General features: G+C 49.6%; 1 protein-coding gene across 3 annotated transcripts in view; it reads right to left on the bottom strand.

Annotated features, from left to right (window-relative positions):
• Positions 1-3,017: 3,017 nt before the first annotated feature.
• The window catches only part of LOC133355163 (insulin-like growth factor 1 receptor), a 124,263-nt gene continuing 107,313 nt past the window's right edge, over positions 3,018-19,967 (bottom strand). For all 3 annotated transcript variants that reach the window (XM_061572492.1, XM_061572493.1, XM_061572491.1), the window contains exons 20-23: positions 18,817-18,976; positions 18,157-18,286; positions 16,856-16,990; positions 3,018-16,190 (exon numbers count right to left, since the gene is read on the bottom strand). In XM_061572492.1, coding sequence (XP_061428476.1) covers positions 15,713-16,190; positions 16,856-16,990; positions 18,157-18,286; positions 18,817-18,976 — 903 coding nt within the window. In that variant the 3' untranslated portion in view covers positions 3,018-15,712. The remainder of the gene's footprint in view (positions 16,191-16,855; positions 16,991-18,156; positions 18,287-18,816; positions 18,977-19,967) is intronic.

Below are 19,967 nucleotides of genomic sequence, written 5' to 3'. Positions count from 1 at the left end.
CTCAACTCGCCTCAACGCATTCTGTGGAGGCCACAGACAAACGGGGCAGCAGCTGCGCTTTAAGTTAATGTTGCCATCATGTTTGTTGTTGTTGTTGTTGTTGCTGCAATTACTCCACCCGTGTAATTAAATTCCCGGCCACGAACGGAAAAGCTATGAAAACGGATTCTCCTTCCCCCCCCCCTTTTTTTTCGTTCGACAGCTTCGGCAATGAGCCACACTTACCACCACCACCACGCACAACAAACGGGAGGGGGGGGGGGTCCTTTGTTGTATAAACATCTGGCTCACATCACACCGCGTTGCAGTCTTCGAGAGCGAACAGATGCGGCCGATACTGGTTCGCCGTCGAGCAGCTTGCTTTCTGCTCTGCTCGTGTGGTTTTTTTCTTCAAAGCTATTCCGCATCCAAGTTCAAGTTCATTTATTAGGTATAGCCCTGTGAGCCATTCGGCTCTTGAATCGGGTGCAACCGCAACAAACAAAAAACAAAAACATGAACGAAAAACATCTTAAAGTGAATATGTGACTAAGTGCAAACAGAAAATCCAAGAAAAGACAGCAAAATATTGCAGAAAAAAACACCGTACACCAACGCTGTCAATTCAAGGGCTTCGTTATTTTATTTTAATTTAACATTTTTTTTTATTTTTTATAAAAAGTATACAAATTATTCCCGGACAGAAAACTTTAATTTGTATGCCCGCCGCGTCCTTTGGATTTCCAGTAGTCCATGTTCCATCGACACACACACACGACACACACACACGACACACACACACACGACACACACACACGACACACACACGACACACACACACGCGCGACCAACGTTGCGGCAACACTTCAATTTTGCACGATGCTGAAACTCCCGCGACGAAACCAACACGGGAGAGAGAGAGAGCGGTATTTTTTTATTATTATTTCACAGCCGTTATGTAAACGGAACTAAAGTGATGGCCAAGTAGTTTTTTTCTCTCTCTCTTCTTAAATTAATGCAGACCACCTCCACGCACCAAATTGACATGCCCAGAATAGAATTGACAATGTGATTTTGGCTTTTTAAAGCTACGTGCAAAAACGTGGCATTTATATATTTTAAAAAAGCCGGTTGGGTATCAACTTCTGAGTCAGTGAATTAAATTGGGGGGGGGGGGGGGACACACCCCCCCTCCCCCCCCCCCAATATTCGAATATTCTCAAAATGTCCCCCCCCAATATATTGCTATAAAATAGATTTGTTTATATGATTGTGGTTATGGTTGTACTTTATTAATCCCTAATCTCTGCCATTACATACAATGAAACAAGAAAAGGTAAAAAAACAGAGCAATGTAATACAATACACTATTAGACATTGTAAAACATACATAAAAAGTCCATCCTGTTAGTGAATTTTTATTATATTTTAGGCAGGAAATGGCAGGATATTCGTTTTCAAATTTAGATTTTTTTTCTGGGGGGGGGGGGGGGGCCCAGACCCCCTGGAAGATTTGGTCCCCCCCAATGTTGACTCCATGGCTACGGGCTTGTTCCTACTTATCTGGCCAGCCTGGATGAGTAGGCGAATGTGCCCTCTTAAAGGGTCTCTCTGCAATTCCCCTACAGTTAAAGTCTTTCCACCAGCAGTAGCGCCAGCGAGCAGGGCTGCACTTATTATCTTTGATGCTGTCGTAATTGTGCCTGGACATTCGTCTTTGGACCAATGTCTACCATGCACTCTATTGAAGCCCCCAGCAGCGAGTGATCGAGTGGCCTCAAGCACATCCAAAGACACAAAGATCGCCCGTGTAGCCTTAACAGACTGTTGGGGCAAGTGCTGTTAGCGAGCACCTATGAAGGCCAGCACGGCACACGAGGGGGTGGGTGACCAACACCACGCCCGACCGCCTTTGTCTCCCGAGTGACGAATTTTACACACCGCACCAGGTACTCATTTGAGGCCGAGTCGACCTAGGGGAGGCCCAGGACCGGTTCAGATATTCGTCAATGGTGTTGGCAGTGAGCGGGAATCGAACTCGGGTCGCCAGGTTCGTATCGCAGCGCGCTAACAACACCGCTCCCCATAAAAAAGCACCTCCACACACACTCACACTTGGAGAGGAGCAACACGTTAGATAATATTGGTAGGAACCTCCTGGTTACACCAGCCCACAGGGGATTATTGTGTCTGTCGTGCAGGGAGGAGCTGGGTGGGGAGGGAGGGGCTGGGTGGGGTGGGGGCTGGGTGGGGAGGGTGGGGCTGGGTGGAGAGAGGAGGGTGGGGAGGGGCTGGGTGGGGCTGGGTGGGGAGGGGCTAGTCACCCCGTGGTGCCCTTATAAAACTCAACGTTTAACCTACTCACGCCGGCTTGTACCCGCCCTCACAGTCGGGCATATTTGCGGAATACACCACGCCGCCGTTGACCCTGACCATTGACCGAGCAACCCAACCTTCCTACCAGCTCCCTCCGCAGGAATGTGTTTTGATGGTGCATACCTGGTTTGAATGGGGCGTGTGCTTTTATCTGGCAAATGCATTTGGTGAACGATAATTTCCTGAGCTCTTTCCAACTCCTTGGCTTTGTGGGCACCATTTGAAGAGTGATCATATAGCTGTGGGGGTGGTCTTATGGGACAGAGGAGTCTTTTTTGTTGGTCAAAGCAATTACTTTGTCAAAAGCTTTCCCAATTGAGCCATGGGATTACTTAAATGGAATGTTCCCCACTATTTTAATCATCATTATGGACCAGTTTTACTGCCAAGTGGTGGCTTGGGAATTTCTAAAACGGATTATAAACCTACAATCGTGGGTAGTTTGTGTGGACTTCACATCCCCAACAAGCGGTTGTTTTGAATAAACATTCGAGGTTATTCATTTGAGGTGTCCTTTTTTTCTGTACATTTGTGGTTTTTTATCTGACTCTCACGGACACATCGTGACACTTGAATATTTTGAGTGCAAACCTATTTGGCAGATTTGAATGACTGAGGACCGGATGAATTATTCACAACACTGATAAACAGACTCGTTTCATGAAATATTAAATAACTTTTATTCAGCACAATTCTACAGCTAAGAAAAAAATGCATTTAAAAGCCTACGGCATCATCCCATAAAACTCAGGAAGGAAACTGAAGAATCCAATTTACATTGTACAAGATTCCAAAAAAAAAAACAAGCCTTGAATATTACAATTCAAATATAACAGAAATAATCTTAGAAACAGAATATACAAAAGAGTCGCTCTAAAAAAATCCTAATTTATATTAATACTAAAAACAGTGTGTTCGAGTATGTACAAGGTGACGATTTGGAAGCTTATTCGGGGGAAAGGGTTGAAAATTAACACGTGAAGTACAATACAAACAAGTGCTCAAAAAACGAAGTGTACACAATTCCAAAAAGCACGCCCCGCAAAAAGGTGTTCGAGGTAATCGCACTCAGTCCCGGAGATCGTCACGTGACAAAATATGCAGCACATGAACCTTAAAAGTTCTGGAATTCTGCCATCGGGTTGCAAACGTCTTTGAATTGCAACAACACAAAACAAACCAAAACACGGAACGGAGAAGACCCAAGAAAAGTATTCGAACAATAACCACGGCATTGCAATCTTTCACCCCGGGCTCAGACACTAACAGTACGAGCGAATGCAGTGAAGACAAATTAGTGTATTGTCGTTTCAAACCCTGAACATGCATCAAAAGCGTGCAGTTTTATTACTAATATTCTTATTACGGTTTATCCATTTTTATTACACTTTATCCTTGTTAAAAAATATATATTCTTCTGGATTGTTTGCTGCAGGAATTTGGAGGTAGGACATTTGCAGCAGCAGCAGCAGCAGCGATTTCAGGTCTTGAAGTATTGGCGAATTGTTACCAGCCATCGTTGCCGCGGAAATAATGCAGAGTTGATCAAGTGTAGTGGTGACGTCTGACAACAATATTAACATAATTAATTAAACCTATTTGGATGGGACTTACTCTTTAACGCGTAGTAGGTTGTCGCAACCAATAGTATCCGTAGGTTTTTTGGGGGGGGGGGGGTTGGATCGCGTAAATATAAACCCCGCCACCACCCGACACAGCCAATCAGTACAGTTTTGTCACGTAAACAACAGATGCCAATTCGCTAGGAGTTCAGCACACCGGTTGTGTGTTGGAGACTAAACCCACAACATTTACAATTGTTTACGTGACAAACCTTACTAATTGGCTGGGTCGCGGGGTGACGGGTTTAATGAGACATTGATATTCACTCGATCTAAACAAAACAAAAAAACTCTACTGTTGCTTTGTTTACATTTGGAAAGTTGCGGTGGTGCTTATATTCCCCACCCCTCCCGCCCAAAGAATAATCCCATGAAATATTCTTGAATTCATTAATCGAGCCGGTAAATGCAACATCCAATGGCTCTGTTAATTTGTAATTTGTCATATGGGATATTACATTTTTTTCCCCCTTTACATTTGCAATACATATTACTTAGAACTATTAAAACACTACCCTGCCTGCTCAAACCAATCCACACCACGTTGGGGCTTTTTTTGTTTGTTACCTTGAATTTACCCAAGCTCACACCTCTCAGCTGACAAGTTTCGTCGGGGAGATTTGCATTGAAAAAAATTCGATTCACCGCCGGGGCGAGTCGGGGTTGGGGGGGGGGAGATAACAAGACGGGAGCGCCACGCAGATTTCAAAACGGCAGGGTCGGGTATGGACGAGACAGATCGGACATGGGGGTGGGAAGACGGCTTGGACGAGACAGATCGGATATGGGGGGGAAGACGGCGAGGAAGAGACAGATCGGACATGGGGGTAGGGGGGGGATAGGGAGAAGGCTATGAATGACTCGCAAAGCTCCGATATTGCAGCACAACAAATTCCGAGCAGCAGCCGATTGCCATCCACAAATCCCGGTTGCCTCTTCCTTTGCAACCGGCGGCGTCACCCGAATCCCCAAAACGCGGCATATAAATCCCCACAACTGCGCGCCCTTAAATTTGCAAATAGGAAACTAATTCTGTGCTACCCCCCCCCTCCGCCCGCCTCTCCTCCGCAGAAAGGGCCGGGCCCAATGTGTTTCCTGAGTGAAATTTGCTGCGGCATTCCACAAAAACCAGAGAGAGAGGATAACAACAATTACATTCACAGTTAGGGGAGGGGGGGGGGAAGAGGGAACTAGGGTGCCGGTGTGAGTTGGGCGATCACGCTGAACTCTTCCCTTGAACGTAAGTGCACTAAACAACGGTCATCATCACACAGAACGAGTGAAATTCCGTAAAATGAGAAAGGGGCAGGGCGGGGGGGGTTAAGAGGAGGAAAGTGCGTATGTTGGGGGCTATCAATTATTTACCTTGGAGGGCAGGTCACGAGAACATCGTGTTTTTTTGTCTTCTAGGAAAGCCAGAATAGGCACTCAAAGAGATCTACACTTTGCACATTTTGTTTCCCCAACTCCACCACTCACCCCTATAAATGCCAAGCAATTAACGAATGTCGCACATTATAAGCAACGTATTCAGACGGCATTCCATAAGCAGCCCAATAATCATGCTCGAACGGGACGCAGTTTTTTGTTTGTTCGTGTCGGACTCAAAAAGAGAAAAGGGGCCGAGATAACGCGGCAAAGAGTTACACAACGCTTCCGAGTGACAATGCAATTCCCTTTGATTTACTCTCGCCAGGTTTACGCCATCAGAAAGTGAACATGGAGATGACCCCTGACCCCCCCCCCCCCCCCGTCGTGGGACAACACGTGGGAGGTCAGTGAACATCCCCTCTCGTCGATTTAATTCCTTTCACTGATTTGCACGTCAATACCGGCGGCGGTGGGGGGGGGGGGCGTCACCTTTTGGCCACGGACAAAAGAAAAAAACCCTCCTCACTCGCCCCTCTTGACGAGCGGAATGAGGCCGTCAAGGGATGAAGCATCAACCGATCACGGTATTGTCCGTTACCTGGAAGCCTGCGGTCGGCTGAAGAATTTCAAACGCTCGCCCCCACAAACTTACTTCGGTTTGTTTTCTTTCGCCACGGTCGTGTTATCGGCTCGCGGAACGAAACGTCGGACACGGGGAGAGGGAGGGGGGCGTTGCAACAAAGCGTGCAACGTTAACTCCCCGAAAGCGCGTCGGAGAGATTTCGCCCCGGTTTCTCTCCCCAAAATTGTTCCCATTTTGAAAAGTGTCTGTGATACTTTGCTCGCTGCTGCTGCTGCACCGGGCACCACAAGCACGAGGTGATGCCATGCCCCCATCTGCCATTCGGTCTCGGCGGTGGCCAAAGTCGCCGCTGCCAATTATGCCAAGAATCCCACAGACAGTGATACTCCAAAACGCTCCTGAACCTTGCAAACATCACGGGGGTTCGGCTCTCCGATGTGCTTCAGGGTCGGTGCCGCGCGGCGGTGCGGATGTCCGACGTTTCGCTTCAAGCGCTCGCAGCTTCAACGGGCAACTGGATTCCTCACGCGGCACAATCCGACAGAACAGAGGTCGCAAACGGGTTTTGATTCCTTACCCGTACCCATACCCGGCCGCACCAGGGTCGCAAACGGGTATCGGGTATCTGATTGCGACCTCTGGGATGAAGCCATGTTGCAGGCGCGGGTGGGTTGATTCTAGGAACTTGAATTGTGAGAAGAGACAAGACGTTGGGAAATGAGTGACAAACGGTTACTCACCAGTGACTCACGGTCTACCCGTACCCGGCCGCACCAGGGTAGCCGGGTATCGGGTAGGGTACGGGTATCGGGTACCCGGTTGCGACCTCTGCCGCGGAAAAAAAAACCTGCGCAGTCCGAGTCCCAGCCAGGGGACTTGGCGTGGGCAGAGAATATGTTTTTTAAGGGCGCAGTGGCGTTGCGTAGACTCGGGAGTGATCGCTTGGCCTGCTAATCGATTGCCACGGTGCACTGATCCGACGCTTCTTCGGAAACAAACGCATATGGCGAAATAATTAGGGGGTGTTTTTGTGTTGTTGTTAATGTATGTACATTTTTTTACTGCGATATACATATTCTTTAAAATTTTAATCGTGAACGTACGTGGGTGTCCAAATCTCAAAAATAGCGGCAGGTGCTTAAACGGAATAGCTGATGATTTATAATTGACCTTTTTGGCGTCGGATCATGTAAATAAAATGTGTCGTAAAACCCTCCTCCACCCCAAGCGGCAATGAATAAAGTTGTCACGTGGACAAACGTGCCAATTTATTACTGCTTTAGCAGCAGCACCACCAATGATGTTGAGATGGCAATCTCAACATTTAACAGCTGATTTTCCTCTCATCAGCTGATGGTTACCATCATCAGCTGGGGGTTATTCTCATCAGCTGTGGTTACCATCATCAACTGGGAGTTATTCTCATCAGCTGGGAGTTATTCTCATCAGCTGATGGTTACAATTATCCGATGGGGGTTATTCTCACCAGCTGGTTACCATCAACAGCTGATGGTTACCATCATCAGCTGGGTTACCATCAGCTGGGGGTTATTCTCATCAGCTGATGGTTACCGTCATTAGTGGGAGGTTATTCTCATCGGCTGATGGTTACTATGGCTGCGATTGCATGACTTGGAAGGAAAAAAAGTTATATTTTTCGTGACAAATTCTAAAACAATAGTTTTGATCAGTTTTTTTTTGTTTGCCCAATGGAGAATTACGAGGGGGGGGTATTCCTATTCATTGCGTTTTTATTTTTTACAACCGGCTTCTGCCATCGAAAGAAAAAAAACGCGGGGTAAACAATAAATAGCAAGAAAGTGGGAATAATAAGCTGCATGCACGGACCATACCTTTACAAACTAGCGAACGAGTACACTTAGTTTAAAAACCACTAAAAGTCACTAATATTTCGAGTGAAAAATAACTTACCAATATTCAAGACCATAATTTATTGAATGCTGTGAACCGAAAAATATTCACACAAATTACAATTGAAGTCAAAAGAAGACAGGTATAGATTAATACATATAATAATTTTTTTCCGCCCCAACTACTACACACAAGAAGCCGCGGGCGATTGTGTAACCCCCTCCTCCTTCTCCTTAAAGCTGCGATACTTTTCGCTTGTGGGCCCTTTTGTCCAAGACAGGAGATCAATTAGACGTTGAGCACGAGTGAGTGATTTTGGCAACAAATACAAGTCGGACAAGGGAAGGGGTTATGGTGGGTCGAGGTGGGTGGAGAAAGGTGGGTGGACGAGGTGGGTGGACAAGGTGGGTGGACGAGGTGGGTGGACGAGGTGGGTGGACAAGGTGGGTGGACAAGGTGGGTGGACGAGGTGGGTGGACGAGGTGGGTGGACGAGGTGGGTGGACGAGGTTGGTGGACAAGGTGGGTGGACGAGGTGGGTGGACAAGGTGGGTGGACGAGGTGGGTGGACGAGGTGGGTGGACGAGGTGGGTGGAGAAGGTGGGTTTAGGTGGGTGGAGAAGGTGGGTGGGTGGTGGTGTGAGCAAACGATTGATACGTGACAGATACCATACAAGAATATCAACCATTGAATCGGGAGTATTCTCTCGATGCCAAAAACGGGCGACCCGCATATTAAACGAGGGGGGGAAGGGAGGTGTGGGGAAATGTCAATGGCATTGGGGAGGGCGCAGAGTGTGGAGCAAAAGATATCAAGCCGCCGTTATCCGGCCTTCTGATCTTGAAAGACTCAAAAAGACAGTCATGGACATACAGAACAACAAGTGCTAGCTGTTGAGAAATGGCAAGTGCTTTTTTTTCCCTACTAAATGTTTATACTTTACAAAAGGTTGTTTTTTTGTTTGTTTAACCTTGACTTTAAAGAAGAAAAAAACAGAAACTAGACTCCTGAGTTGCAGACGAATGAAAAAAAAGCATTTAACGGCAATAAAAAATATAACATTCACTTTTAAAAATAAGGATGGGCTGTCATTATCTTTAACTCTTTCAACATACAACCTTCCCACTGAATGGTACAGAGGTCATCGGTAAAGTGTGAGTTTGCGCCAGGTTCATTCTCCGCGTGCCGGTCCGTCACCTACACTTACAGCCCCCTCCACAAGTACCCTGGACCATGAATCAAAGTGTACCAGGTTGACAACAACAACAACAAAAATGAATTAAAACACTGCTCCTAAAAATTATAATAATAGGAATTAAACACGGCTCCTGATCGCTTTCCAGGAAACACGTACAGACCATTTTTCCCATTTTCCGCGTCGGAAGGCTGAGAGAGCGCGCGCGCAAAAAAAAAAACAACCCGCCTGCCACTTTTTTTTTAAGAGGTAGGGGTCTGTAAAATAACAGACGTTGAACGTTGACGGCCGAGACGCGCTGTCTGGTTGAATCGTAAGCGGATCACAAGACGCGGGGTTTAATTATTTGCTGCAGCGACGGGGACGTGTGCGTTCGTGGCCAAGACGATTTGAACGTATCCGGGAATTGCATTATTTTTTTAAATCCATCTCCCCCCCCCCCCATCCAATCTCGTCACGTCGGAAAAGCCGCGAGCGCACGGCACTTTTCAGAAGGGAGCCTCCGGTGAAAATACAAAGAGGTCTGAGAACATCCCAAATTCATAACAAGTCGTGGTCCGCGCTTGCCCTCCGGCTACAAATTGGGGGGTGGGGGGTCGCTTCTTGGCTCATTTGGGAATGTGTTTACTGCCTTTCGGTGTGCAGAGGTGTGAATGTACAACAAAAGAGACGACCTCGGGTGGAATATTTAAGCACCGCAGTTTTTTGACAAAAAAACGGCAACAACAAAACATTTGTCATGGCTCAGCACGACGTTTTAAGCGAGTTTCCCTTGTCACCGTTTTTTTTGTTGTTGCGACTAATACCCAAAAGGCTGTTGCCAGATTCTCTGCACCACAGGCGCTGGTCCATTACTGACGGGAAACGTATACATAATTGAAAGACGGGGGCGGGCGGGCGGGTGGAAGGGGGTGAACAAAAATAAGCGGGATGAGATGAAAACCGAAATGGTGTGGGGCTTCGCGTGCTATATATTTGCATCAATTGAGACCAGGTCGACAATTCCGTGCTCTTAAGCCGGAAGCATGCTTGAGCTATTTGATTCGTTTTAATTTTTTCCTAACCCCATCCGCCCTCCCTCCCTCCCTCCTCCACACCAAATATAATATTCCTTGCGGGAACAGTGCTCTCCGAATGTAACGAGCCCTAAAAGTTTAGGAAATCTCGTTCGTTTCCAGAGGCGCCGTGATGCCACGAAAGCCATCGCCGTTCTCCTTGCAAGGACCGGCGCGCGCGAGTTCTCGTCGACGCGGACTTCACACGACTCGTTAACATTTTGCGCCAACGATCACAGGGACACATTTCGGCTGTCGCTATTCCGAGAGGTAACTTTTGCCCTGCTGTAGACTCGCCCGGAGGTGCTGCGTTTCAGGATGTAGCCGACATTTCCCAATGCAAATAACCAGCAGGAAAACGATTCTTTCGAGACGATCGGACGGCAAATGGTTAATTTAAAAACCACTTCACTTGCACGTCCTTTACGATAATTGCAAATACCTCAAAGCCGCCCCGTCTAATCCGCGCACATCTGCAACGGCCTTGCATTCATTACACGGTGCCACTGTGCATAAGCGTCGCGAGAAATATTGCTGCCGAGACACAAAATGAATGTAACGCAACGAGATGCACACATCCCCACCCCTCCCCACGTGGTGCACACACACACACGCTGGAACTGTGTGAAAACAAAACGGGCGTCTTCCCCGGCTGGATAGCAGTGGATATCCGTGGCGTAGTTGCCACAAAACATCTTGGGTTGGCCGCTAAATATATCCCACCTACAACGATTCGTTAAGCAGGGAATTGGTTTTGCATTAAGACAGCCGAATGATTCAAGCGAAATGACCGATGGATATGTAGCCAGGGTCTGCACACCAATGATTTAATCCACGACGGTTCATCCCCGAACAGGGTTTCACCTACCAGAACGGCATTGCCGTGGGTTCAAGCAGCAGGGGCTTGTTATTCGATGGCCACTCTCAAAACGATCACGCGGTATTGTTAAACTGCTTCACACACGCGCACATTGCACGTGTAGGCACAGGAGTGTAAATGCATATGCGTACACGCACGCACGCACACGTGTGTACACACACACACGACCTACGGGGGACATGAACAGACTTGTCAGAGAGCGATCGGGGGGGGGGGGGGGGGGTCGGGGAACCTAAAAACGGGACAAAATTTCCCTAAACGGTGATGGGGGTATGTTTTTTTTTTCGCACGCCTTCTGTACACTGAAATTTCCTGCTTTTACCCCCCCCCCCCCCCCCTTTGCCAACAACCTCACCCACATCTGCATGACATTGCAGGAGAGTCAAGAGGTCAATGTTATATAACTGTATTGCCGGCATGCTTAGTGGCCTCTATTAATCTTATTAATCTTCTTCTTATTGTTGTTGTTGTCGTCACCGAGCTCAGCAGCGTTGCATCGAGTGTGGCCGAATCTGCCGCACGGAGAAATTATTTCGCCAGCGGGAGGGCGAACGCACTTGCATGGAGAGATGGGCCCGGCTGCCTCCCCCCCCCACCACTCCCTTGCCGAGCCCCGATGAATCCCCATCGTGCGCGCAGGACGACAAGGGGAAGTCGATGCCGGCCCTCCCGTGCATGAGGTAAACCACGTGGACAAGCCACCGCTATGGAAAATAAAATTAAATCCTACAAAAAAAAAGAACACACGTCTACGCGATGATAATAATAATAATTGTGACGACGACGACGACGACGTTCGTGAAAGATACTAATAACGACGATAAGAACGAAAGAAAAACTAAAAACAAAAAAAAGTAACCAATGGTTTTTTGAGGTAGATTCTTTCTTTTTTCTTCTGAAGAGACCATGGAACGCACTACTTTATGCGTGCTTTGTGTAAACGAAAAAAACTCCCCCTCCTGTGAAAATGTTTTCTATCCAAGTGTAAAAAATTCCAGACTACATCGACAGCCTTTTACAGTGATCTACAATTATTACCAAATAAATAAGATATAATAATTATACCTTCACAATATTACCAGAGAGGAAATATATCATAGAGGAAGGGGGGGGGGGGGGAAATACAGACGAAATAACCTTTAAAGCGAATATAACTAGCAAAGCAGTTTAGCAAGCAACATAATAATTTATGCAATTTAACAATGACCTGCTGGTTTTGTAAAAGAACATCAAATCAGGAACGCGAGTATTCTGTGCGCGAGTATTCTGTGCGTGCGTGTGTGTTTGTGTAAATGAGAGTGTATTTGGGCTTCAGGATGGCCCTCGAGAGCCTTCAACTTGTACGCCGCACGAAACAACAATTGTGAAAGGGAGCCACTACACAGATGCTTTGCTTGCTTTGTTTGATGGCAACCTATTTTCTCCCCCCCCCCGCCCCTACAACGCACCTGTCACAATTTGGGTCACCCCCCCGCCGCCCCAAAACATGTATCGGTGAATTAATAGCGACATGAATTGCCACCATCACGCACGCGCGCAAGCGTGCGCGCGTGCGTTCGCCGGTACGATTGGACTTGGCAGCGACAGCAAGGGGAGCAGGTGGATCCCGAGTGCGCCGGTGTACGTGCGGCGTAGTCACAACAACGTACACGCCGTGTACGTGGACACGCACAGAGCACGTGTGTACACGGTGTGCGATTGAATAAGCCGCGTGCGCACTGCGCGCGAAATCGTGAGCGCGCGGGGTACGCGCCGCGAGCGAGGACAGGTGCCCACTGCATCGTCGTGCCTTGAAAGCGTGGTGGGGCCCGTACCAGAGCGGTGATGTATGACATTACGCCTCGGTAGGAGACGAAGCACGTGGACGATCTGCGCGCCGATTACCCAACGACGACCTGCGCAAATATTTAAATTGCGCCGGGGTCTGAATTGGTCCAACTCCGATTCGCTAAGGGAATTTGAACATTTTCAATTGCTCTTAAGTTAGGAGAGGAATTACGGGTGACGGGGATTACCCGTAAGTCGATTGTCAAAGCCAACTGATAATAGTATAACGTAATTAATGACAAATATGAATAACAGCAAATAACGAAAATAATCTACAGAAACGTACTTTCTTCAGCCACAGACACACTGAAGCGCACGCAGCGATGATGTCACAGTGGCCACGTTGCATGGGGGTTGCTTTCCTGGCAGCCGATTGGCTGCCGAAGTGGGCGTTGATGATGTCACCCCGAGCAACGGCGCTCGTGCAACGGGAGAGTTGCGATCTGGCGAAAGACATTCGATGTTACTTTTCTAAGCACGTTTCGAATGCAACATATTGCGAGTTAAACGTTGGGTACTCGGGCTCCTGGCTCGCGATAATTTATAAACGCATTTCCCTTTGCGAGCACGGTTTACTTTTAGGCCCAATTTACCACGAGGGGCGAGACGGGATAACGAACCACATTTCAACAATTACTCGAGGGTAGGACCCCGTTATGGGAATTTAAAGCGCCGCCCTTCCGCGTGTATTATCGAAGCAAAGCCACCTGCTGTTTCGCCGATGAGTTCTTAAAATTGCGCGGGACGTTTTGTTGGGGGACGTTAACGCGCTATCGATGTTATCGACTACGTGCAGGGGGGCATGAGTTAAGGTGGTTGCGAAGTGTGCTCTTCGCAAGTCACGAAAAAAGTAACAAGGCAGCCCCCCCCCCCAGCCCCACACTTTGAAGGAATTAAAACAGGGGCCGTGGAAAGATCGATTTGGCCAGGGCTGCTGTGCCCCCCCCACCACCCCACCAGGCAAGCAAAGCATCCTCTCTCTTAGTGCACGTTGAGAAAATGTCCTCGGACAGTCGTTGAAGTTCTCGCCGGTGCCATTTTGAAACCCGGGCGACGATTTGAGCTGCGTGCGGTGCGTTCAGCCGATGTGAAAATTTGTTCGCAAACAAAATAAAACCCGTGGGTCTCCTGCACGCCATCGAACGCTCGGATATGCTCATGGTAAGTGTGTGTGTGTGGTATTTTTTGGTGAGAAAACATTGCAACGCCATAAGAAACCGGGAGATTAAAACAGCAGCAGCTGAACAAAACATTACATTATTATACAACACCCACGTAACAAGTCACCTGACACCCATCTCAACTTGGATCAACTCCTCCACGTGAATTTCTATCTCTCTCTTCTTTTCACGCAAATTTCCATCCAAAATGTAATTTTTTTTTATCCTTTCAGCGAGCAGAAGCGTCGAGACGGTCCCCGCTCCTGCCAATCTACACTTCAAAAAATATCATTAAACTCTTGCCATCTACGAAACCTGATGAGTTATATTGCTCCATGATGGGATTTTTATATATATTTTTAAATTATTTTGAGTCGGGGGAGGTGGAGGTCGGTACAAAAATCCTGTACAATTTTCTTTTTACTAGTTTGCATAAAAAAGTAAAAAAAAAATTCTGAAAACAAAAGAGCTATATACTGTTATTAGTCAGCTGACAAAAATATATCAACAGCTGCACATTCACCTAAGTTTTATTTTAGCCACACAATAATGCGCACGCACACACATTTCCAGAAACAACTGACTTTGGAGCAACAGAGGCCATGGAGTGCGCCAAAATAATTTTTTTTAACCGAGGGCACGCTCCCTCCCTTGCGCGCTCACAAAGACAGCAGCGGGCGGTGCAGGTTTCAGCCCAAAACAGTTTTGTATTCCTCGACAACAACAAAAATAACGATTGAACCCACCCCCCAGACCCCTTGGCAAAGAAAACTGCGAACTGACTTGCGAAATTCCTTCATTGCTTACGTTTCCCCGTGGTTAGGCCATCCTAAAGGTGTCTTCATGTCGTTTTCTTTTGAGGGCAGTCCAGCTTCCGAGCATGTTTCTCCTACCTCGACAAGGTTTTTTTTCTGCGTTTGGAAGCTTCTGCGCTTTAAACGAAGGACGGAGTAAGGTGTAGGGGGGGGGGGGGAGCAACAACAAAAGAGAAACCTCTCAGCCATCTTAAAAACATGGCCCTCTCACATCGAACGCGAGCCCTTCTCTTTGATTTGGGTTGCTCCGCCGCTCCCGCAAAGCCCCACTCCTCTCCCTTTGCGTCTCCCTCTTCCACACGATTCCATCCATCCGCGGTGCAATTTTCCAGGCAAACTCAAAAGCCAAACGCGGATTTCTCACCGTCTCAAGCATCGTCGTTCATAATTGGTCTCAAGCTCCCTAGTAGAATTCTCGGACACCCACCCACCCACCCCTCCCTCCCCCCACCCCACCACCAAAAGTTGGGTCGTAATCTTGGAAATATTTTTCTGTCCAAGCAACCTTTTTTTAGCTTGCAAAGTTTCACTGTAATAGTGTTGTAAACGGCTTCACCGGGAGGGGAAAAAAAAAAAGTAATTCTTGCACGCAGTCGTTAATTTATTTGTAGTCCGTCTGAGGCTGCCCAACGCTCCCGCTGAGGCCAGGCCCTCCCCACTGGCTCAACAATCGAGCGCGGCGCCCAGCATTGCGTGAGTTCCTTTGTATTTTTAAAACTGCCTTCACAGCCAATGCCCAACATTCAGCTTCGGCGTGTGTCGTAGTTTTGCATGATTAAAGTGCCTCCGTTATTATTATTATTAATATTCAACTGTCTCATTTTTGCTTTGCCTTGGTGGTGGCGGTTTGCGGCGGTTTGTGGCGGCCCCGTCAACATCCTTGAATGTTTTGTTTTGTATTCGCAGACAGCGTCGTCCGTAGCCAACCCCCCCTCCCCCACGCCCTCACACCTTCCCCGCACACACGCGTCCGCCGTTCAGCACGACGACTGCGGCAGGTGCCGGTCCCTCTCTACGCCTTCGTCGTCGGCGCCGCAGAAAACCAGCGGACGCTCCTCCCGAGCGTCGCCGGGCGACGACGCCGAGGGCCCCCCGCCACTCCCGCCGGCGGCGGCGGAGGCCCGGCCGGGGTCGCCCCTCGGCGGCTCGGCCTGCGCCGGCCTGCACCTGTCGGGCAGCGGCCCGCCGCCGCCGCCGTTGTTGTCGCGCGCAAACTCGCGCACCGAGTGGAAGGAGACCGCCGGCGTGAGCGGCACGCTCTCGGGGTCGCCGTCCGAGCACGGCCACTCGTCGGGCTCCGCGATCGGGCCGCAGCCCACGCGATTCTCGTCGCTGTAGTAGAAGGAGAGGTCGTGGAAGGAGGGGCAGAGGTCGTCCTTCATCGAGCCGATGATCTCCAGGAAGGTGGGACGCATGCGCGGGTTGTACTGCCAGCACAGGCGCATCAGCTCGTACCTGCGGTCGGTGCGAAAGGAGACGGGGAGGGGGGGGCACGGACGGCGGTCGAATGTGTTTCGGCATATACTGTCGAGACAAAGGTCCCCCCCCCCCCGCCGTGTAGCCTCAACAAACGTTTGGGGCAAGTGCTGTTAGCGAGCACCGATGAAAGTCGTCACGGCACACTAAGGGGGTTTACGGGCCAGAACTACGCCTAGCCGCCTTTGTCTCCCTAGTGGTGATTTTAAACACCGCACCAGGTACTCATTTGAGGCTGTGTTGGACCTTGGGGAGGCCCGGGACCGGTTCAGACAATCGCCACAGGGTGTTCGGGATTTGAACTCTGGTCGCCGGGTTCGTAGCACAGCGCGCTAACCACTACACTGCTCGCTCCCCACCTACAACAATAATGCACACGCGCACACACAATGGTTCACGACCATTTGCCTTCTTCCATATTTAATAATCGCGTGTGATCAATGGCCGCCAGTGCTTGTTTAGACACACGCACAACTATAATGATCCCCTGCAGAGCCGCGTCGAGTGTCGGGGCGAACGCTGCAACGAAGCGCCTATTACGAGCACGGGCCTACAGGCCAGCAACGCGCGCTGACGCGCTGCCCCCCGCTGCTCACGGCGTGCAACAACTCCGCGCGGAGAGCGAAAGGGCGCAAAAGACTCACAGCTTGTCGGGACAATTGTCGGGCCTCTCCAGCAGGCCGCCGTCCATCACGAACTTGAGCACCTGCTCGTTGGACATGCCCTGGTAGGGCTGCTCGGCCAGCGTGGCGATCTCCCAGAGCACGACCCCGAACGACCTGCAAGGCACCGACGCGCACACGCACGCGTACACACACACGCACGCGTACACACACACGCACGCGTACACACACACGCACGCGCACACACGCACGCGTACACACGCACGCACGCACGAGTACAATAAGCGCAATTCGCCACCGAGTGGCAGCTCCGTGACCGCGGCGCCCGTGCCAGGCTAGGTGCGTTGAGGCCGCGCGCAAGTGCAGAAGGACTCACTGGCATGAAGTCAAGATACACGCAAGAGACGCGAGCGCACACGTGACGCGCACGCGCGCAACACGCAAGTTCACGCGTGCATGTGCAAACGTCTGCATCCGCAGACAATTTCACAATCGCACGTGAATGCAGGCGCTAACAAAAAGGATACAAATGCAAAGATTGTTGGGGCAAGTGCTCTTAGCGAGCACCTATGAAGGCCGGCACGGCAGCAGCACGCACGGCCGCCTTTGTCTCCCTGGTAACGATGTTTACGCACTGCACCAGGTAGTGCAGCGCGCTAACCACTATACTCGCCGCTCCCCACCAACACCCGCACATATGTGTACACACATGAACACATAAACGACACGCACGTGCAGACGCAACACATATACGAAAGTAAATTATTTCTTAGCAGGTGAGGCTCACTGAGCTATATAGGAGCTCTTTTTCAGAAGCGACCCGGCCACAAATGATAGCTCAACAAAGTGGCTTATCACGTGGAAATGTATAGCAGTCAAACACTCTGAACGCACATCGATTCTAAATGTGGAAGGCAAAACCGAAGGACCCACTGAAAAAATCCACAGGACCACAGGAAGAGAGACATGCAAAATCCAAATATACAGCAGCAGGCGTCAGGGTCGGGATCGAACCCACGACCTCCTGTATACCAGGCGAGGTAGTTAACATCTACTAGCCACCGTGATGATGATGATGAGATAGAGACACGAAAACTCCAAATATACGGCAGGCGTCATGGTCGGAATCGAACCCACGATCGCCTGTATGCCAGGTGAGGTAGTTAACATCTCGGCACACACGCATGCACGTACAGCATTGCCACACTGCACCGGTGCACCCGGAAGCAACAACACTCTAGCGACAGAACTGACGGAAATTCTCCTCTCCTTATTGCAAACGATGACCGTTGTTGTTATTGTTATTATTGTTGTTGTCTCACCAGACATCGGAGTACGTCGTGAACACGCCATCGCGCAGTGACTCGGGCGACATCCAGCGCACGGGCAGCAGACCCTTGCCACCCTTGCGATAGTAATCCGTCTCGTAGATGTCGCGCGTCATCCCAAAGTCTGGAACACAGGAGGGAAGTTATCCACCGTGTTCTCACACACACGCACGCAGTGGCACTCCCGCCCCGCCCCTCCACCCGCCGCATGCTAACCGTTGCGCGACCGCTCCCCGCATTCATGCACGCGCACACACACGCACGTAGCCGGGAGCGCGACCGAGCGTGCGCGTCTCATGTGGGGGCGAATGAAAAGGCTGAGTCGACCTAGGGGGGGCCCAGGCCCGGTTTAGATAATCGTCACTTGTGTTGGTGGCCATGAGAGGGAATCGAACTCGGGTCACCGGGTTGATAACGCATTGGTGTTAACCGCTGTCAAAAACAAAGATCCCCCGTATAGCCTGTAACAGACTGCTGGGACAAGTGCTGTTAGCGAGCACCTATGAGGAGGTGGGTGGCCAGCACCACGCTGGGTTCGTAGCGCGGCGGGACGCTATGTATGGGCACACGCACGTACACGTAGCCGGGCGCGCGGGTGAGCGTGCGTGCGTGCGCGTAATGCGCACGGGGAGGGGGACAGCAAGGAGGCCGAACCTCCGATCTTGACGGTGAAGTCGTAAGCCACCATGCAGTTGCGAGCTGCGAGGTCGCGGTGCACGAACTTCTTGGCGTTGAGGTAGGCCATGCCGTCGGCTATCTCTCCCGCCATCTGCACCATCTCCTTCAGCGTCGGCGCCGGGCGCTTTGGGTTATTCTGCGAAGGTACCAAGAGGCGGTTCGCCCCCACGCCAAGTAAGAAAAGCTGGCAGTCAACGTTGTGAAGCGAACGCTTTTCACGCGAGCGGGTTCAGCGTGGCGCCCTCCATGGGTGTTGTTTCGCGTTCGCGCCCTCCGCGTATTGGCACAATGTTTCGCGATGTCCGACGTTTTGAGATGTTCCACGTGCCGGGGAAGCCCCCACGTGCTAACTTTTGCTGCTTTGGCTTTCGTTTAATTTCGTTTCGACGAGACGGAAAGTTGCACGTAAAAAAACGAACAAAAGGACACCCAGTACTGACACACTGGAAACAAGTTAAAAGTACATCAATAAACCATCCAAAGGCACTTTTAAGACATATCGCGTGGACGTAAAAATGTAATTTTCGTCGGACACAACACTCATGATTATAAAAAAATCCATTATTACCCAAAATCTATTTAACGTAAACAAGACCAAACTCAGAACCGTGGCCAGCGTTGCTGACTCACACCCCCCATGCCCCCACACACCCCCCCCCCCCCCCCCGTGGCGTGGGATGGTGAAATTGAGTAATGACATTCAGGTTGAAAAGTTATGTTCTTATTTGACGAATCTTATGACAAAAAAGGATGATGATGATGATGATGCAGGCGTTGTGGTAGTGGACAGATGTGAAATGCTTCATTGCCAAAAAGCCTTACCACCTTTCAAGAAATGTATTCGTGTAATCCAACATTGATCATCCCATTTATTACCTGGATTTTTAAAAGTTTAATTTAACTTGTTTATTTTCGCATCTTTATTTCTTTTTTTCAGACGAGCCAATAATGGGGCATCGACGGGCTGTGAGGCACACGGCAACCTACACTTCGTAGCTAAAATATAACGATATCAAACCAAAAATTGCCTCGCGAAATCCAATAACAGAAATGAAACGCAAACGGCGAGACGTTTTTGACAGATCATCGCTCTTGATCCACACCACGCTGCCAGGAAAGGGGGGGTA

Source organism: Lethenteron reissneri, chromosome 50 (genome assembly GCF_015708825.2).
Source record: "Lethenteron reissneri isolate LAM-NWPU_2019-01 chromosome 50, ASM1570882v1, whole genome shotgun sequence".
Lineage (NCBI taxonomy): Eukaryota > Metazoa > Chordata > Hyperoartia > Petromyzontiformes > Petromyzontidae > Lethenteron > Lethenteron reissneri.
This window is presented reverse-complemented; position numbering and strand designations above follow the sequence as displayed.